A 19,422-nucleotide genomic window follows, 5' to 3' on the forward strand; every position below is an offset into this window, starting at 1 on the left:
GAAAGAAGATGTACAAAGAAATCTACGGTTTAAATTGGTGCATGCAACCAGGGGTTGATTGGAAATACAAGACACCACTTTAGAGCCCAAAATCAGTATGAGATATTCCATTCCAAACAAAATCCCTTCAAACTTAAGCCAAGGACTAAGTAGAAAACCTGCATCCACAATGGGCATATTAGAATGCAGAAAAGTCATGCTTACTAGAATCTGAAGACGAGGTCTGTACACTAGAACAGGGTAACGATTCGAAAAATCCAAAATTACTTGCATAATTCAACTAACAATCTGCATCGTGATGACGTGAAACTTCTTAAATTGATGTAGGTCAATGTTCACATAACTAGTGACCTAAAACAGAGAGGTATTTACAAGCTCAACGGCCATTAGAGCTCGCTATCTTCGAATGACTACACAAGATCTCCATGCGCACTTGTCAAAACATTTAGAATGAAACTATCACTGTCGATGTGTACGAAGCTAAATGCTACTCTAAACTAGTTGATTAACTTCAGATTCAAATCCAAGCAGGAATTTGCAGCCTCCGAAAGAGCAGCAAAAGCAGTGTCTTAGACTAACTAATCTCGTTTGTCTTCTTCTAAATCATCATCCAAACTAAATACATCAGTATTGATAGGCTTCCGCTCTATCGCATCAGGTTTGACCCCGCTTTTCTCAACCTCAAGGACCAAGGCTGGTTTACTTGATGATGTAAGTGCAATCTCCTCTTCATCCAAATCCTCCCCAACTTCTTCAGAGTAGGCATATCGTGTTGAGTTTTGGGATGGGGCCCACAAAATACAGATCACGACGAGGATAATGAATGCAAGCACGTACCAAAAGGCCGGAATGATCCAAAAGCTCTGCCACCGCTCACCAAAGGGATCAGTTGCTTTGAAGTACAACTCGTAGCCTATCCATGCCACAGAAACTACAACCGCCATTGCAAGAGAGTTCGTAAACTTCCTGTAAAGCTCAAGCTTGGCAAACCTTCTTCGAGCCTGCAACTTCTCCAGAGTTCGTGACAAAGAGGTGAATATCCACAAGATGAAAAACGCATCAAGCATTGCAACCGGCAAGACCAAAAACAGTCTTTCTTTTCCAGGGGGGTCATTGATTGTATTAACATTCTCAACCACGTCCAAGGACTCCGCGGCTAAAAAGTAAGTTCCTCCCAGAAGGAGAACCTTTGAGGTAAGTCCACCAAGAGTGGGGCGCACCACACCAAATCCCATGGACACAACCAGAATCAATAGCCTCGACACAGTTTTCTTCACGGCCCCTACCGTGACGGCCCACATTGTGATTCCCATTGGCCTGTGTCCGGTCATGTTGAAATTGAGGTACTCAAAGTACCAAAGAGCCATCTCAGACATGCCCAAACCAATCACGGCACTGATGCAGTTTTGAAGCTGGAGTATATCCTTCCAATTTCTCATGTACTGGAAAAACCAGAGCACGCCCAAGAACCCGTAGGCAAGAGCCATAAACGCATAAAACGTCATGAAAGGCGCCATTCGCCCAGGCAAATAACCCGTAGGATTCTTCCACACAGTGTGCCCTTCCACAGTCAGCCCTTCCAATTCCCGTTCACATGCAACAAAAATTAGCGTGTACATGCCTGTTTTCGAGATGTTCACTTTCATATTCAAGACAGCTTGCAAACTCTGACCTGTAAAGTGAGTCGGAATCGAGTAAGGCGAGCCATTACTATCGTGGTCCATTATGACGCTACCTTCCCTACATCCCGTAGTTTTAGCAAGGTCTCCGGAGCAACATAGAGCCAATCTTCCAGGGAAAGAATGGTCGCCAATTTTGTTTTTGTCCTTAACCTCCACTATAATAGCTTCAACCTGAGAATTGGTAGTTCCCGCTTCATGCTTTAATGCAGCTTCCTCGGTTCGGGTAAAGGTGATGGACTCAAACGAGATAAATGATATGCCGTTGGCAACACCCTTCCCCTTCACGTGATCAGATGAGGCATAGAGTCCTTCATTTCCACCCCAGTAGATGAATGCATTACTCTCTCCCACAAATTTTCCATCCTTGTATATGTGAATTGATGCTTCCACTTGCAGGGCTACTAACAGAAATCCCAAAATTATCAACCACGTTGGCGTGCACCGAACCCCCTTCATTATGGATCCCATAAAAATAAAAATCTGCACAAGTCAAAGCACACATCAAGAACTCATTTTTGTCTACAGCTAATGTCATCTCAGAATAAAATAAGCCTTGAAAACTATGTCCTGTACGCACGAACAGATACGCTTCGTATACAAAGTCTCCAAATTATGACCCAATGTGAACCCTTCGAATTCGGAGCTAGAACAGACAATTATGAACCAGTGACCGTACGTGATTGATATTCCATGTTCATAACTGTACCTTGCGCATGAAAGAAAGGAGTGGAAATAGCAAGTGGTATTCACACAAAGGTAGCCAGGCTACAGCGATCTGAGTGTGTCCGGTCTATTTATAATAAACTAATTAAAACAAAAATAATCGAATGCACATAACTCGCTACCCACTACCCTGCTCGCTCTTACTCTCTCGACAAATTATTTCATCCTACGTTCATTTGCTGCATTGCCAGCTACTCACGCCCATTTGCACATGTGTAACTTTGCATCTGCTATCTACAGCTCGACCTGCAAGTCCCAATGTCATGACTGAGTTTATCTCACAATATTCCTTTTTATTTTTGAGATAGCTATATCATTGCATACTATAAACAAAATAGTTCCTCGAAAGGAACCTAAAACGAGGCTCTGTGCTGACGTGTACAGTTGTAATTTCGGTGATCACAATCACGACACTCAGAGAACAAGTGTCGGCAGGCCATTTTTCCTCCTAATAACCCTGATAACACTGAAAAGAAAAGCACGCCTCTCAATCAACTGAAAACCAAAAACCAAAGCATGGGCTAAACCTTCACAAAAAAAGTGCACGTCAGAAGCCTCGCAGTGCTAGATCAGAAATGCGGCACCCAGACCACCAGCTCCATACCTCTCAAATACGAACACCGCGAGAAACCATCTCTCTACCCACACCAACACATCCTGGAGAAAGAAACACATATTGCGTCTGTAACTTGCTCCTCCGCACACTCGGATCCACCTTGGGAGGAAAAACAAACATTATACTCATACTCATTCCTAACCCAAACGAGCGTCAATTTAATAACCTATTTGAAATCTATTGCTGCAACTCGCAACCACAACCAAAAATATGCTACCAAGATGACTCCACAAGCAGGGTCGAGAGTCTCCCAAGGTCGAAAGCCGGACAAAAAGCTCCCTCAGTAAAATCACCCTGTCAGAAACCACTTCAAGATCTAGCTCAAGCCTCTCAGCGAAGCTCAGAAAAACTGTCCTAATACTCAAACAATCTTCTAAGCCAATTGACCATCTTGGCAAAGCTACAGATCTCACATAAACTAGGGCGCAAACGACTGCTCCCACTCCCACCATGCACCGTATTTAGACTTCCAACGTCCCGGGATCAATGCAGCTGCGCCGAATATCATCTGAACACGACTGCAGGTACCCTGATCTACACCCCAGGCACGCTCACGACACCATCCACCCCTCGCAAACCACAAAACCCAGCAACAACTCCAACCAACCTCATCGACTCACCCCGTCCAAAAACTTCAAAACGGCACTAATTCCGGCTCCACTTGGCTCCACTTGGCTCCCAAGAACTCACAGATGCGAGACGGAGTGCATGGGGAGACGTCTCATCACTCCGAATTCCTGAGCCTACATCCCAGAACCAATCTCCGATGCGAGGAAAGTGGCTCCTACAAGACCCGCACTCTCTCCTTCAAGCCCTAGCGCTCTACACAATACACGACTCTACCGCCTCTTCCGGTGTACCGCCTACCTTTTGCCTTTTTCACTCCCCAGAGGTGCTTCTCCTTTTAATTTAAAGTTTTCTGTTATTTACGGTAACCTTATCGAATGTTCCAAGATGCATGCCTATGGTGTTCCCACGTTCTGTTCTCATGCGTTCTCTTTTCAAGTCAACGCTACCATGTTCACGAGGCCGATCTGGTGAATACTCTCCATTCGTTTATATCGGTAGACCTACTGATGCTATTAATAAACCCAGTGGCGTTATTTTAGTTTCTGAGATGCTTCCGAAGCTTGTTGTTACCACAAAGATCCAAAAGTAAAGCTCAGTGAGTGTTTTCTTTAATTTTATTTTATTCATATTTACAATCATGTGTCGTTTCTACATGTTTGATTTTTTTTTTTTTTTTTTTTTTTTTTAATGTGGTAGTAATCAAACAGTTTCTTGAGACTTCTTTTGGTCGTACTAAACCTTAGTTGCCTGTATATTGAATATTATATATATATATATATATATATGTAGAGAGAGAGAGAGAGAGAGAGGAATGTTAAATAGACCTAAGTTTTTACTAAATAAATCCACCTATTCTAACCATCATCAAATAAAAATAATGGCTTCTAGATTCATTTCCTCACTATTGAATCTGAAATCAATAAAAACCAATCACATTCATAGTGATCACCATGTTCTTCATGAAAGGTGGGTCTATTTTGTAAAAGTATGGGTCTATTTAACATACCCCTATATATATATATATATATATATATAAGAAGAAAAATGTGATTATAGTTACTAACACCAATATACTTATTAAAATCGTGATAACATTCTAATTCTAATGAAGAGCTTGACTACTTGGTTTATTAAAAAACTAGTATTCAGTTTTTTCAATAATTTATGCATAATTTTTTGATTCAATTGCTTTTGATGGCTGAAATTGTTGTAACCAAACTTTGGGGAATAATCAGTATGAGACCAAGTAAGACAATTGTGAAAAACGAAAAAAAAAATTAATATTTTAGTGGAACTTAAAATCACAAAACGATAATGATAATAGTAACAATAACTAACAAAGGTATAAAATATTTTATATTGTCAACTAATTCTGACTTGAATTCAAAGAAGTGTCTCTCATTGCTAACAAAACAGGTTTTTAGGTTAGATCTTTAGGTTAGTTTAACAGTTCCAACATGAATAATTTTTATTTTCTGAAAATATTAGATTTTATATTTCTGAAAGAAGAAAAACCTTGGAGAGTGAAGAGTAGAAGCAGTTGAGATTTTTAAAGAAATAGGATTCTTTTAAGAATGCTCTTTCTTACTAATCTTGTGACTGACAATTCTCATGTAGGATTGCATATCGAATCCGAACTCGTAGACAGGCACCCCGCCGTCTCAAGTGACCGTCATTAAGAAAAATTGGATCAATTTGATTGCCTGCTAGTGCTTGGGTTACATGTTCACAAGTTCAAAGTCTGTTTTTCTTCAACGAGACCGAAATGAGTTTGAAACTGTACTGCCGAGGCAGCACTATCCCTGGATCGTCCACAAAGCTAACCCACGCAGTAGTTTGCAAATCCTACTTACCTTTTTACTCAAAGGATTCAAGCTTCTCAATGAATAACATCGTATGGCAAAAGAGGTGGCATTTTATTGATTACTTCTTCCGGTCAATTTACATGCCTTTAATTCTAGTTGCTGTGGTGCAGCACACTAGATGTATTTTTGAATGCATGGGGACATATCAGCTTACCTACTCAAGAAACATTATCTGTCGAAGAACCCACTCTGGTAAAAGTACAAACTATGCGAGGCAACTCTGATGCAATTCACTGCATCAAAATCACAGACGACAAAAATGCCAAATAGATATGGTTGCGACTCGATAAGATGTGCTGGGTGTAGACCCTCTTTACTCCATCTAGCAGCCTGCTCTGGAGGTGAACCATATTTCTACAGAGAAAGTTTCAGATTAAAGCAGTTTCTCCACTTGTATACCAATCTGCCTTCTTTTAATATATCACGTCATCCTACCAGTCTGTTTCTAGCAGCGTCTGACAGATAAACAAGGTGCTTCACTAACAAGAAGAGATGTTTCAACCACATACACCTAAGCGCAGAAACAGTCCCCAGAGGGGTTAATCCCACTGGCATAGTTCCACAACCTCAAAAAGAATCAGATTGAGGGTGAGTAAAAAAAATAAAAGAAAAAACGAAACAAAAAAGGACTTCACACCATTTCCAAAATCTTGATATTGCCCATGGAGTTCGCAGCCACAAGAGTTTGCGACTTCCCCCTCCAGCAAACGCTCGAAACGAATTGCCCTCCATCTTCTTCAACCTCCCGGCCTGTGATTGGATCTGTGCACCCAAATTTGTGGGATGCCATTTCCATAGGAAGGGATTTATGATACGCAAACACCTGAAAAAATAAGATTCACAAATCATGTTTTTTCACGACTTGCTAAGGAAACCCAAAAACATTCCTGCAGTACTGGAGTTGATATACGAAGAATGTGGGTTAAAGCCGAAACACTTTCTAGTAGACAGCTTATATGCATTTTAGGTAGGAAACGAATGAAACGAAGACATAACGGGAGCAATAACAACTTTCACAACTTTGACATGTTAATAACGTGGCAAGAACACTAACCGCATTTGTTTCTGATCCACAAGCAATATAACCGTCTGCAATAGATAGACCAATAAAATTCTGCAGATCAAGACACACACATTCATTCAGTTACAAAGTGCATGCACAACAGAGCACAACCAGTCAATAAAAAGACATGGCAGAAAAACAAGAAGTGAGATCGATTCCAAACAATCGAACCATGTGAGTTCCAATCAACAAACTTCCAACAGAAGCGTAAATCAAATAAAGATGCCCCTACCTTTTCATTAGTATGTCCAGTATACGTGAGCGAACAACCAGTCTGGGCATGAGGGGTTGTATTTGCTCTCGTCAGGTCCCATAGCTTGAGTGTGTTGTCTGTAGATGCAGAAACTAGGGTAACCGAATCCACGAACTTCACATAGCTCACAGCCTTCTGGTGACTGGCTAAAATACATAAGGGCAGTTTGGTGGTACGCAAATCATAAACATAAACCTTGTAGTCAGCTGATCCAAACGTCAAAAGATGCCCCGAGTCTGGTGGAAACTGGACACAGCACACGTTGGCCTTGGTCTTAATCGTACCTATGCTGCTCTCCTGCATTCATAGACCAATGCGACGTGATAGAGTAATCGATATATGACAAACCAAATCCGGCCGATAGAAAACTAATAGCTAGTTGGAAAATGTGAACTCTATGAAAATGCAAACTAAACGAAACTTAGAATGAACTACCAAAGTAACGAAAGATCTCTAGACCTATTTCAGGATAATACAATCCTAAGAAATATAATATTGTGACCACGGTGAGCTAAAATGAAGATACCTGATTAATGCTCCACAATTTCACAGTTCCATCATCGCTACCACTGGCCAACTTTGTTGGGTCAGCCTTTGAAAAATCTACAGACCAGGCTCTTTTCTCATGCTCCTCATAATCCCTCAGAACTCGAGGCACATTGGCATCCCACAACTGAGTCACGAGTACTCCCGATTAGAAACATATTTTCCTCATCTAACTGTAGGAATATTATATCAAACGAAAAAATTTCAAAAGAATCATGTAAGGTATCAAGGATTTCCATTGAATAAAGAACATTGATGTTTGTCCTACACATCTGCCAACCCCAGCTGACATAGTAATATGCCACACAAAACAGTGTCAACTTCTTGTTCCTACCAAAGAGAAGGCTTCCAAGTAAGAAAAGCCCACCTGAACCACACCCTCATAGTCACAAGAGGCTAGGTGGCTCTTTATATAACCATTCCAGCAAACACTGCTCAACTTGGATCGACATGGCATTTCGACAACAGGATAGTGAATATCTACATGCTCGTTGAGTATTGTGTCACATTCAAAAACTTTGATACGTTTACACACCCCAGCAGTTGCAAAATATTCTTCATCCCGATCAAAACTTAATGAGCAAACCATGTTCGCTGTGTTCAATAAATCCCCATGACGCAAAGTGGCCTTCACTTCAAATCGGCTGTACCGTGCATACTTGCACAAACTATCAAAGAAACAGCCCAACCAATCTTCCTCATTGTCCTCTCCTGCTCTTGAGATTCCCTTCTTGTCGTCATTCGAGGCACAACCAATACTCAGACTTTGCGCCCCTAGCCTTGAACTTGGCTTAGACATACCCATTCCAGGCGCACCAGCTCTCCAGTTCATAGAGAAGTAAACTTTTTCTAGATGATTGAAGTTACTCATAAATCTAGCACTTTTCGATAACATTTTACCTCTCCCATCTGTACAAGCAATCCCTTTTTCTCTACCTCCAATCCCGTCTTCTGGGTGCGGTCTCTTTCCCAAAATCCCCTTTCGTTCTTGCAAGTTGACACCTGTGATCCGTCTCTGCCCACTATTCTCTCCTTTAGTTATCGGACCACGCTTTTTCTTCAATGCAAGCCGCCTTCTTTCAACTTCTTGGATGTCTGCACTCAATCGTGACACATCTTGTGCCAGCTTCCGAGCATTCTCTTGCTTCTGATTCTGCATTCTTAACAAAAACTCTAAAAGTACTTCTGACTCGGCTTCCTTCTCTTCCAATTGCACAGCTGCTTGCCTCTCAGCTATTGCGTCCCCAGCTTCAGACAAGATCTCACAATTATAAATATCCCTGTACGCAGATTAAAGATTTTTAATTATTTGTTCCACATTCAAGTTCAAACTCTAAAAACAAAAACAAAAACAAAAAATAACGAGAGAATGGGCGCGCGCGCGCGCGCGAGAGAGAGAGAGAGAGAGAGAGATAAGAAAGTGAATTTCACGCTCAGTGTGTCTAGGGAATTTTATTCGCATTCAGCCGAATAAAACTTCGCCATTAATGGTAATCAAATGTTGCCCGATATGGAAGCAAACGAGACCAAGTTAAAGTACTGGGCATTTGGAGCATTTTGAATTATATCGTGAAAACAAATATCACTAACAATCTTCATTGAACGCATCAGCGGAAACATATTGGGAAGAGCAACTAGAAGTTATTTTGGATGTTTCAATACGAGTAAAATATATATGTAAAAAATGTTAGGCCCGAGATTTTCAACTCTGTAACCAATAGCCAGAGGAAGAAAAGGTTTATATTTCTAAAATTCCAATAATTTATGACTGTTTTTATGCTAAAACTCACCTAGATTTTGGCCTGCAAGCTGGATCTGGGTGCAGCAACCAAAGGCAAAAGGACGCTTCCTTAGGACACTCCGACAACAGGCGTGGTGGAAGAATACGATTCCGCAAATCAGCCATAACTCTTGCACGCTCCACCTCTGACCCAAATGAGCAGAATAACTGGGAGCAAACGGAATCCAGAATGCCCAACATCAATCAGATTGTCATGATCACAGAATTCATGATGTACATTGGCAACAAGATCAATAAAGATTGTTGAGAGACTAACATCCGAGTGCCAACTCCACATCAATATTCTCGAGACGACATACGAAAGTTTACTTTCACGTCGACTGTCTCATTTGGCATTAACAATTCGTGTATCACTGATTGCTGCATTCATTTGACGTACTAGCGTACCAAGATCCACTAACATCCCAGCCGACTTCTACCGAAGACATATTTGAAATAGAACTTTAAAAGATTTATAGATGGGATCAAAATATTTCATAACCTGCTGAAGATGGCCAGATAGAAGTACCTCAAACATAAGCACCCCTAAACTGTAAATATCAGAGGCATATGTGCTCGTGCCAGTTGCATGCTCCTCTGGGCTAGTATACCATGCCTGCTCCATGTGCAACAACTGCCTTTGTGGAAAGCAGTCTTCGCCATTTCGCAGCGCCCCGTCACTACTATTCAAATCCACACGTTTACCAGACGAGGAATTCATTTCAGAGGATTGTACACCATCTCTGGATCCTGCTCTTCTCTCCCCTTCTGATCCTGTACTTCCACTCCAATCCGGCAACCATGGACAAGACACGGCCTGCTCTGGTCTTCGGTTGTCTGGATCTCGGCTGCTGGATGTAGGCCTCGATGATACTGTTCCAGCTGGGGGATGAGCCGAGGACTCCGCCTGTCTTCTCCCCGCGCCAACGTCACCATGTCTTCTTTCAGGAGACGCTGACCCCTTACCGGTAGAATTCTCATAGGATTGGTCTGAGCTGCTTCGAGTACTGGCAGAATCAATGAATGCAACCCTATTTAAGGGAGACAAAAGGAAGCAGGACGGGCGAATGTTTCGCAACATAACGCCTTGGCCATGGGCGAGGTCTACAAAATCTAGCACCTGCTTGAATATGTGAAGACTCTGCACCCTGTCTACTTCACGATTGGGCTTGCTAAGCCACTGCCTTACCGTGATCTCCTCCCCATACACTCCCTCGCTCCCCTCGGAGTCTACATCGTCAGAGGTCAGAGGTACCCGTTCCTGCGTTGCTTTCGCTAGCGAGCGACCCTGTGCAGATGAGGCCTCCGTAACGCCTCCAGATTCTCTGCCTGGTAACTCCTTCATTGCACTGGCTCTACCGACCCCACTACCATTCTCTTCCGACTCGAGTTACCATCCAGCGTACCTTGACATCATCCGAGGCTCCTCCGCCCGAAACCCTAACGCTTTTCCCAATCGCCGAAATTTTAACTTTGCACCCCCAAGGAGCACTCTAGATCACTTAAATATAATAAACACTTCCTCACATAATTCCCGAGTTGCGCAGGACAGACAACATACCATCAGCGGCAAACGACAACCTCCTCGAGTCCATCCTCGTGCATGTAAGATGTCCATGGCCACCTGTCCAAACTGTTTCTCCACACTCTACAACACATCATTCCCTGAACACAGCCCAGTCCCGCCCTAGTCCACCCCGCCACTCACCATTCACCCCCTTTCTCCCAACACCAAACCCGCCACCACCACCACCACCCCGGCGGGGTATTGCTCCAACCACCCTTCCGCCTCCTCCTCACTGCCACACTCCGCAATCCGCCTCTACACAGTCGCCGATTCCAACGTCCGCCATGGCCTCACCTGGATTCCTGTCTCCGCCACACCCCCGTTTCTTATCGCCCTCGGTTCACCATCATCCCAGCTCCCTCGCACACGCCCATGCCCTCCTCCCTCACCTTCCCCACGACTCCATTGCGCCAGCCAGCTCGAGGGAAAAAAAGAAAGTCAAGGGATACGGAATAGAAAACCCCAATTGTGATTGCTCCAATTGCGACTAACTCTCACGAACACGACTCGGCGATGGAAGCGCTACCGTCATTTCTGAGAACGATCAGCTAAGTCTAGCGCAGTGATGAAACCGTAGAAAAGGCTGATGGACTAGTGTCCACACAAAAGGAAAATAAAGTGGGCTAGGGCATTCCGCGACGTAACAGCCCGCCTCACCCTCCCTTCCCCTCCCCTCCCTCCTTCCTCACGTCCTCACGTTCATTCTGTGTTACACCCCACCCCACCCGCTCCCCACCGGACCCGCTCCCGACCCTCGCCCTTGCCTTTCTCCGTCCACCTCCACTTGTGTCCACAGTTAACTCTGCCGGCCAGCCACTTCCATGTCTGCCCATCCGCCCACCCTCGATCGCTCGTCACCGGCCGGGCGGGATCCGCGTCCCGGTCGTCGATTCGGCCCCCGGCCCGTCGTCGGATCCTTGTCCTAGCCAACTTGGGCCCTGTTGGTTGGGTGGCCAACAAGTGTTGGACACATGTGACTAGGATTCTCTCTCGTTCAAATGGATGAATGAATGATAATTTCGTGGATGGAAAAGTCTGTACATCGTTACCTTGCCACGTCACTGGGAGCTGCAGCTGGTTGGCCGTAGCCTTAAGCATTCTCAACAATCCTGTGTTGTATTTCTACGTAGCTGTTTCACACTTGCTCAAATGTGCACAGGGAGATACAAAACTGAAATTGTATATATTGCGTAGTGTATATGTACAGAGGGAAAGTGAGTATTTCAATGAAATAATAAAATATTTGAACCATGACATAGTGATGACTAAATATGGCACTACATTTATACAATCCTGATTTTTTCTTTTTTTCTTTTCTTTTCTGAAACTTATTTACAAGTTGGTTTTTATTTTTCTTTATGCAAAATTTTCCCCAGAAACAAACCAACACCAATGACCATGTCATATAGCAAATGGAATTTGATGAAACCTGTGAATAACATTAGCATTTTATTTTATCAGGGTTATTCTCAATTTTATGAATATATATATATATATATATATAAAGAGAGATAGATAGATAGATAGATAGATAGATATCAGGAAATGATAAAGCAACCGAATTTTTTACTAAATTGACCCACATGCCCTGTTCCCAATGCCTTGCTCCCATCCTTGACAATGGTTGGGAATGGAGAATGGCTGGGAACAGGGATGGGGGCTCCAATCCCTGTTTAAGACAATCATAAGCAATGATGCTTAAGATAGAGTGGGTTGCTTCAATAAAAATTTGAATCACTTTATCATTCTCCTATACATATATGCTTCAAATCACCTTTGGGATGCACTAGAATTCAACTAAATTTCACATTTTGTTGTGGTAATCATACTAATTACAACTTTAAACAAAAGTAAGTTCATTTGCATCTTTGGCTGGAATGGTGATGTACTTGTAGCTATTACTACAAAAACAGATCCTCCTAACAATGAGAATCATATCATAATTCTTTTGCAAATAGTTGTTGTAGGTTATGACATTGATACACTTGTTATTATCACATTTTCATGCCCTGAACCTCAACATTTTAAAATCAATTAAATTGAATTGTAACATCACTACTCAGGCTTATAATTGCGCTGAAAATGTATAAATTGGTATCCTACAAAATGGATTTCAATAATAATAAGAAGAAGATACCATGTGATTTTGGTGGATTACATGTATATTGAAAACCATAGTAGTGTTTCATCAAAATTGTTCCACTCCTAAATTGGTCTTATTGTCTATACAATTTCAACTTCAGATTAACATGAGTAAGTTTTAAATTCTTAGTTACAAACTATCACTTATTTATATATAAATTAATTGATAAGGAAAAGAAATACATTAAGAAGAACATACATGAGTGCTCTAGTTGAAGTATGGATTTTAAATAGTAATTCTCACATAAATCACTAACTTGTTTGCATGAGCATGATACAATCACACAAAAAATTAAGTCAAACATTTATTTCAATACAAAAGATAAATAAATCATAAAACTTGGATTGTGAAATTAGAATATTATAACTTTCTAATGATGTTCATCCACATGTTAAAGCAATAAACTCAATGTTTGTACATATAAATATTCTGAATTTACTATAAGATTATGATTGATAAAAAACTTCACTATTATTGATAATTTTGTACAATTTAATAAAATAACAAAGCTCTATGTATAGTGAATCATTATGTGGTGTGATATGCATCTTGCAATGATAATATATTAGCAAAAGAGTTTTTTCTGTACAAAGTGTGTTTGATTAACATTCATGTAAGTCACATCTGTCTTTATTTTAATTACATCTTTTATGCTCAAGTTACATATTGTTTTATATTTTTAGAATCATTGATGTGCATGTATAACCAAATACAGAAAGAAGTCTTCAAGGATAACCTTTTTCAACAATCACTATAAAGTCATGAATCATAACTTTAATAACATGATATATTTCTTGCGAATGTAGATTAGTTTTTGATAAATTCATGAATTTTATGCATACAAGGCTGAAAACTATTATTCAATCTTGAAAATACTATAGTTTAAAGTAAAGCATAGATAAATACAGAATGTAAATTTTAATTTTTACTTTTATTTTATTCCATTGATAAACTTTTGTTGTTTTAAAGATTGGTTTGTTTTAAAAAGTTCTAATTCAAGGATTTGATCAACAAATTATTAGGCAAAATTCCAGTAAAATTTTTTAGTTTATTTTGGATGCTACATTATTCATAAAACATACTAAAAAATATATAATATGAGTTATACGAGATTATTATATTTTTATTAAGTATTTTAATTACTAAATTAACTAAGTTAATTGTACAAAACATCACTCTTTTGTTTTTTCTTTAAATTATTGAACATAAATTTTAATATATTGTGACTAGATTACCTGCTTAAGTTTTGTTAAGGATAATTTATAATTCAGTGAGATGATTACAGAGAGCTCCGTTACTTATAACTTGATTCTTATTAATAATTTCTGTGTGGGAATTAAATGAAGTCATAATTGAATTCATGACATTAAATGAAGCAACATAAAATGTTATGATATCGAAGTAATTAAATTATTAATGATTTTATAATGGAATATTGTAACTAGAATTTTAACTATATTATTAGTAACTCTTTATACTTATAAGAAAACATGTTAGTCATGCTAATAGAAGTTGTTAAATTTTAAAATAAAAACTAAGAATTCGAAATTTTTTTAAAAAAAAAACACATACACACATCTAGTTCCTATGTGTATGAATGACACTTATTACTATAGTCACTTCATTCCCCTGCTATATTGAATAAACAGAATAAAAATTTTAAACTTAAATAGTGATAGTAAGTGCAATAAAGATATTATTTTTGAAGATGTTATAAGATTATATATATATATATATATATGCATACTTTCATGTCAACATATCTTATTCGCTTATTTATCTTCATTTCAATTTTATGTTTTGGAATAAAACCATCTAAGTTTTGTAGTAACAGACATGGACGCAATCATTTTTGGATTTAACTTTTAAAAACCAATGTCAAATAAATAAATAAATTCATTTACAGTTGCTTATTATCATAACATCCCAGAATGTTTTTAACATTTTCACAACCCAACATGACATACTTGGCAAAGATAAAAAAAAGAAAAAAAAGAAAAAAAAAAAAATAGCATGAAAATCATAACTGTTGAAAATATTTAGAAAGACATAAGAGTAGTAGTAAGTAATACACACTTATACACAAGAAAGTTTCTAAGGAGAGAGATAGAGCTTCACCCAAAAATCTATTGATCTAGTTATGTCTCGTATACAAGAAGACAAGGGGAGAGGATAAACAGTTCCTCTCCACTACATTCCCAATATTGTAGCTATAGTATTTACTACAAGCTACAGTAAATATTATGGAGAGCGTCGACTATATTTAATACTCTCAACACTCCTCCTTGCTCATCATAATATTTACACAATATAAAATTTGTACAGAATTATGATCTATATTTTTATATAATCTCACAAAATCAATAATTGTTGCCTCATTAAAACCTTATCTAAGAAAACCTTATTCTATTTAAAGAAAAAATCATAGATGAAGGAAAAAGAGTACAATATCATTTTCCTTAATTATTTAAAGAGCTCATTAACTTAAGAAAAGCAAGTTGCCACATAACAATGCTATAAATAAGTCGACAATGGTTGTACAATGGGAAAACTTTGGTGAAGAAATCAGCAAGGTTATTTACAGATTAAATTTTCTTAATTATAAGTGCTTAATCAATAATCAAGTCATAGGTATAACTAAAATACTTTGGATCAATATGCTTTGTCCTATCGCCTTTAATGAAACCAACTGGCATTTGTGCAATACAAACACTATTATCTTCATACAAGATAGTTGGAGAATCATCATATGAAAATCCACAAGTTGTTTGAATGAATTTATCAATTGATTGCAACCAAATACATTCTTGAGATGCTTTATGTAACACAATAATTTTTGCATGGTTGGATGAAGTTGCAGTTATTATTTGTTTCATCGATTTCCATGATATTGCAGCTCCATATCTTAAAATTACATATCTTGTTTGAGATTTAGCTCTTACAATATCAGATTAGTATTCCACATCACAATATCCAACCAATTTTGGATCTATAGATTGTATACAGTATAATTCCAAGTCTTCAGTACCTTTTAAATAATATAATAAATATTTGATGCCATTCTAATGTCGTAGTGTTGGACGTGCACTATGTCTTACAAGAATATTAATTGCAAATGTAATATCTGGTCTTGTAGATATAGCCAAATATAAAAGTGCTCCAACCGCTGCAAGGTATGGATATTGATCTCCTAATATTTCCTCCTCAACTTCACATGGATGGTATAGATCATGACCATCACGACCACGTCCAACCATTGGTGTGGATAATAGATAAGCATCAATCATATTCAATCTTTGCAAGATTTGTTTAATATACATTAGTTGGTTGAGAAAAATACTACCATCTATGAGATGCATAATCTGAAGACCAATGTAGAAAGTTATTTTTTCTAATATTTTCATCTCAAATTCACATATAAGTAGGTTATTAGTTACAACACATGCAGATGTAGTGTCCACTAGGTTAAGATCATCAACATATATAGCAATGATCACAAAATCAGTTTTATTTTGTTTGATAAATAAACAAGGGATTAGTGGATCACTTACAAATTTATGTATAATTAAATAATCTTGAAGACGTTGATACTACATGTGTCCGGATCGTTTTAAATCATAGAAGGCCTTACATAATTTAATACCACGATATTGTCCTAGAGCAGGTCTATTTCGAGTTCCTGTTTCTAAACCAGATGGAACTTTCATATAAATATTTGCATTAAGAGAACCATGTAGATATGCAATTACTACATCTATCAGATGCATTTCAAAGGTGGCTTGAACTGTCATTCCAATAATATATCAAAATATAATTGAATCCCTCATTGAAAAATATGTAGATTCATAATCAATGCCAAATCGTTGAGTAAAACCTTGAGCAACAAGACGAGCTTTATAATAGGTTATTTGACCTTGAACATCTTACTTGCATATTAATACCATCTTATATTCTACATGTCGAGATATAAGAGTGTCTACAATTGGACCAAAGACTTTTCTCTTATGCAAAGAAGCATACTCCTCCTCAATAACAGTTTTCCATTTTAACCAATCAGAGCAATGCATCGCCTCCTCAATAGTTTGAGGTTCAAGATCATCTTCTTCACAAGAAATGGTTTCTATAATCATAGATGCAAATGATTCATCTACCATAATAGATAGTCTATCCCAAATATTATCTGTGGCACAATACAGAATAGATAATTCTTTATTCAACTTATTCTTATTCCTTCCAATTCCAAGATTATTTTTCACAGGAATTGAAGATACATTATGCATAGATATATCATCATGAATTGGTGGTCCCGTAGGATGAGTGGCAATTTTTTCACAAATAATACCAGGATTAGTCAGTATTATAGCTTTCTTCTTATGTGGTTGCTTATTTGGTGCATAAGTTCTTTTAGTTGTTGTTGTTATAACTGGAGGTATTATAATCAATGGCATTGCAATCTGAGCAGGTGCATTCTGAGCATCATTAATAGGAACTCTTGTAATTCTAGGTGCATCATTAAAGGCATCAGGTGTTTTATTTGCAATCCATTTTAGATACAAAATCTTAGCAACTTCAATTTCAACCAAAGATGTCATAGGATCGAAATTCATTGTAAACGTTTTTGGTGCTTCAAATATAAGTACTTTATTTCTTTGTTGATTGGATATTCTTCTTTGAAGAGATGGAAATACATTCTCTTCAAAATGATAATTTTACAAACGTGCATGTAATAATGTGCCACTTGATGGATCAAGAATACGAATAATTCTTGGTGAATCAAAACCAACATATATGCCTTCTTGTCGATGAGCTCCAATGGTATGCCGTTGAGGTTCTGATACTGGAATCCAAGTATGGCAATCAAATATTCATAAGTGAGATATATTTCGAACACAACCCAAAATGAGCTCATGTGGTGAAACAATTTCAAGAGAAGAAGGGCGGATGTGTATTAATGCTATAGCATGTAAAACTTCATGACCCCACATAGATGCAAGTAAATTTGCGTGAAGGAGGAGTGGTTGGATAATGAGTTGTATATGCTTTATAAATGACTCTGCAAGTCTATTTTGAGCATATTCATATGGAATACAATATGTCAACTCAATTCCTATTGCAGTACAATAGTTTTCAAGAGACTTTGATGCGAATTATTTTGCATTATCCATATGCAATGTTTTTATAGGATAATCAAGAAAATATGCCCAAAAATGAATAAGCATAGATATAAGATTTGCAAACACTATATTTTGGGTTGATAATAATGAAACATGAGATTGTTTACCTGATGTATCAACAATGACAAAAAAATAATGAAATAACTCTGATATCGAGACCACAAATATCACCATGTAATCTTTCAAATATTGGTGGTAATTCTTGTGGAAGTTTTTAAATTGAAGGCTGAGTAATTATCTTACCTTGCACGCATGCATGACATAATTTCATAGAGTCTACATTTGCAGGCTTTAAATTTTGCCTAGTTATATGTGAAATAATCTTTCTAAATAATGTAGATCTTAGATGTTCCAATCGTCTATGCCAAAGAGAAGCACGACTCTCTGTGATAGATGATACAAAATTAAATATATTGGGAGGCCGAATCGTAATTTGGTATAAACTATTTTTTGTAGCAAAAGCTTTTTCAACAACTTTATGATTCTTTACAAGAACCAAAACCTCTTTTCTATATAAAATAGTGGTTGAGAGGTGATAACCATTGATACACACATCTCGACAGCTGATGAGAGTTCAAGGTGCTAAGGATGCAAACATCACATGTTTACATTTTATGATGGAATTCGCAAGTAATTTTACCATCGCTGTGCCCTCTTGGAAAGAAAATGCATTTGCTCTAGCTATTGTCATCATATTTTTAGTTTGCCAAGTTGAAGATTTTTCAATAAAAAATCGTATATCTCGTAAGATAGTATGTGTTGTTGCAGAATCAATGAGCGCATCATTTGATTCATCATTAGAAGTTTTGACATTCATATAAGCTTCTAAGTCATCAACACCAATTGAATCCATTGACGCATCCATCGTATGAACTTCATGAGCCTCAACTCATAGTTTCTTATTTTCTTAGAACATATTAATTAAATATTTTGAAGTATGGCATGTGTGTGCTAAATGTTCAATTATTCTACATATATGGCAAGAACGCATCTTTGATTTTTATTTTTTACTATAATTAATAGTAGAACGTTTATTCTTTTCATATAGGTAGAAATGATCATAACTATGACTACCCTAATACTTATGAGCACGTTTTTTATGTTTATATAATTTTTTCTTAGACTTTGAAATATTAAGTGCATGAGATTCTGTAACTATGGTTCCAATAGGATGAACTTCTGCATTGTGCAAGAGTAGCTCATTTTGCTTCTCTCCAAGGAGTAGATAGGACATGAGATTATAATGACTCTGAAATTTCATGTTCTTGTATTGTTGTGCAAGCACATTAGATATAAGAGGAAATGTAGAGAAAGTTTTTTCAATCATTTCTTCTTCAGAGATGCTTTCTCCACATAATCATAATTGTGAGACAATACTATATATTTCACTATTGAAAGCATTTAAATTTAGAAAATCCAAGATACATAAATGTGTCCAAT

At 37.9% G+C, this 19,422-nt stretch overlaps 2 protein-coding genes across 5 annotated transcripts; both read right to left on the reverse strand.

The window, feature by feature from the left end:
• Positions 1-299: 299 nt before the first annotated feature.
• LOC112287805 (uncharacterized) lies at positions 300-3,786 on the reverse strand. Of its 4 annotated transcripts, XM_024531260.3 has the most exons (4): positions 3,642-3,786; positions 3,239-3,315; positions 3,010-3,062; positions 300-2,162 (listed from the first exon to the last, which is right to left on the reverse strand). In XM_024531260.3, the coding sequence occupies exon 4, from the start codon at positions 2,148-2,150 to the stop codon at positions 579-581; it is 1,572 nt and encodes a 523-aa protein (XP_024387028.1). In that variant the 5' UTR covers positions 2,151-2,162; positions 3,010-3,062; positions 3,239-3,315; positions 3,642-3,786; the 3' UTR covers positions 300-578. The 4 variants fall into 4 exon arrangements, with proteins under 4 accessions (XP_024387028.1, XP_024387018.1, XP_090108255.1 ...); XM_024531250.3 differs by lacking the exon at positions 3,239-3,315; XM_090252129.1 differs by lacking the exon at positions 3,239-3,315 and having other exon boundaries at positions 2,933-3,062.
• Positions 3,787-5,488: 1,702 nt separating this feature from the next.
• On the reverse strand, positions 5,489-11,169 carry LOC112283291 (protein SPA1-RELATED 4). The gene is made up of 7 exons (XM_024521834.3): positions 9,628-11,169; positions 9,109-9,266; positions 7,686-8,598; positions 7,299-7,445; positions 6,752-7,069; positions 6,511-6,570; positions 5,489-6,279 (listed from the first exon to the last, which is right to left on the reverse strand). Exons 1-7 carry the CDS (start codon positions 10,441-10,443, stop codon positions 6,088-6,090), a joined length of 2,604 nt encoding a protein of 867 aa, XP_024377602.1. The 5' UTR covers positions 10,444-11,169; the 3' UTR covers positions 5,489-6,087.
• Between the last annotated feature and the right edge of the window lie 8,253 nt (positions 11,170-19,422).

Source organism: Physcomitrium patens, chromosome 1 (genome assembly GCF_059467195.1).
Source record: "Physcomitrium patens ecotype Gransden chromosome 1, ASM5946719v1, whole genome shotgun sequence".
NCBI lineage: Eukaryota > Viridiplantae > Streptophyta > Bryopsida > Funariales > Funariaceae > Physcomitrium > Physcomitrium patens.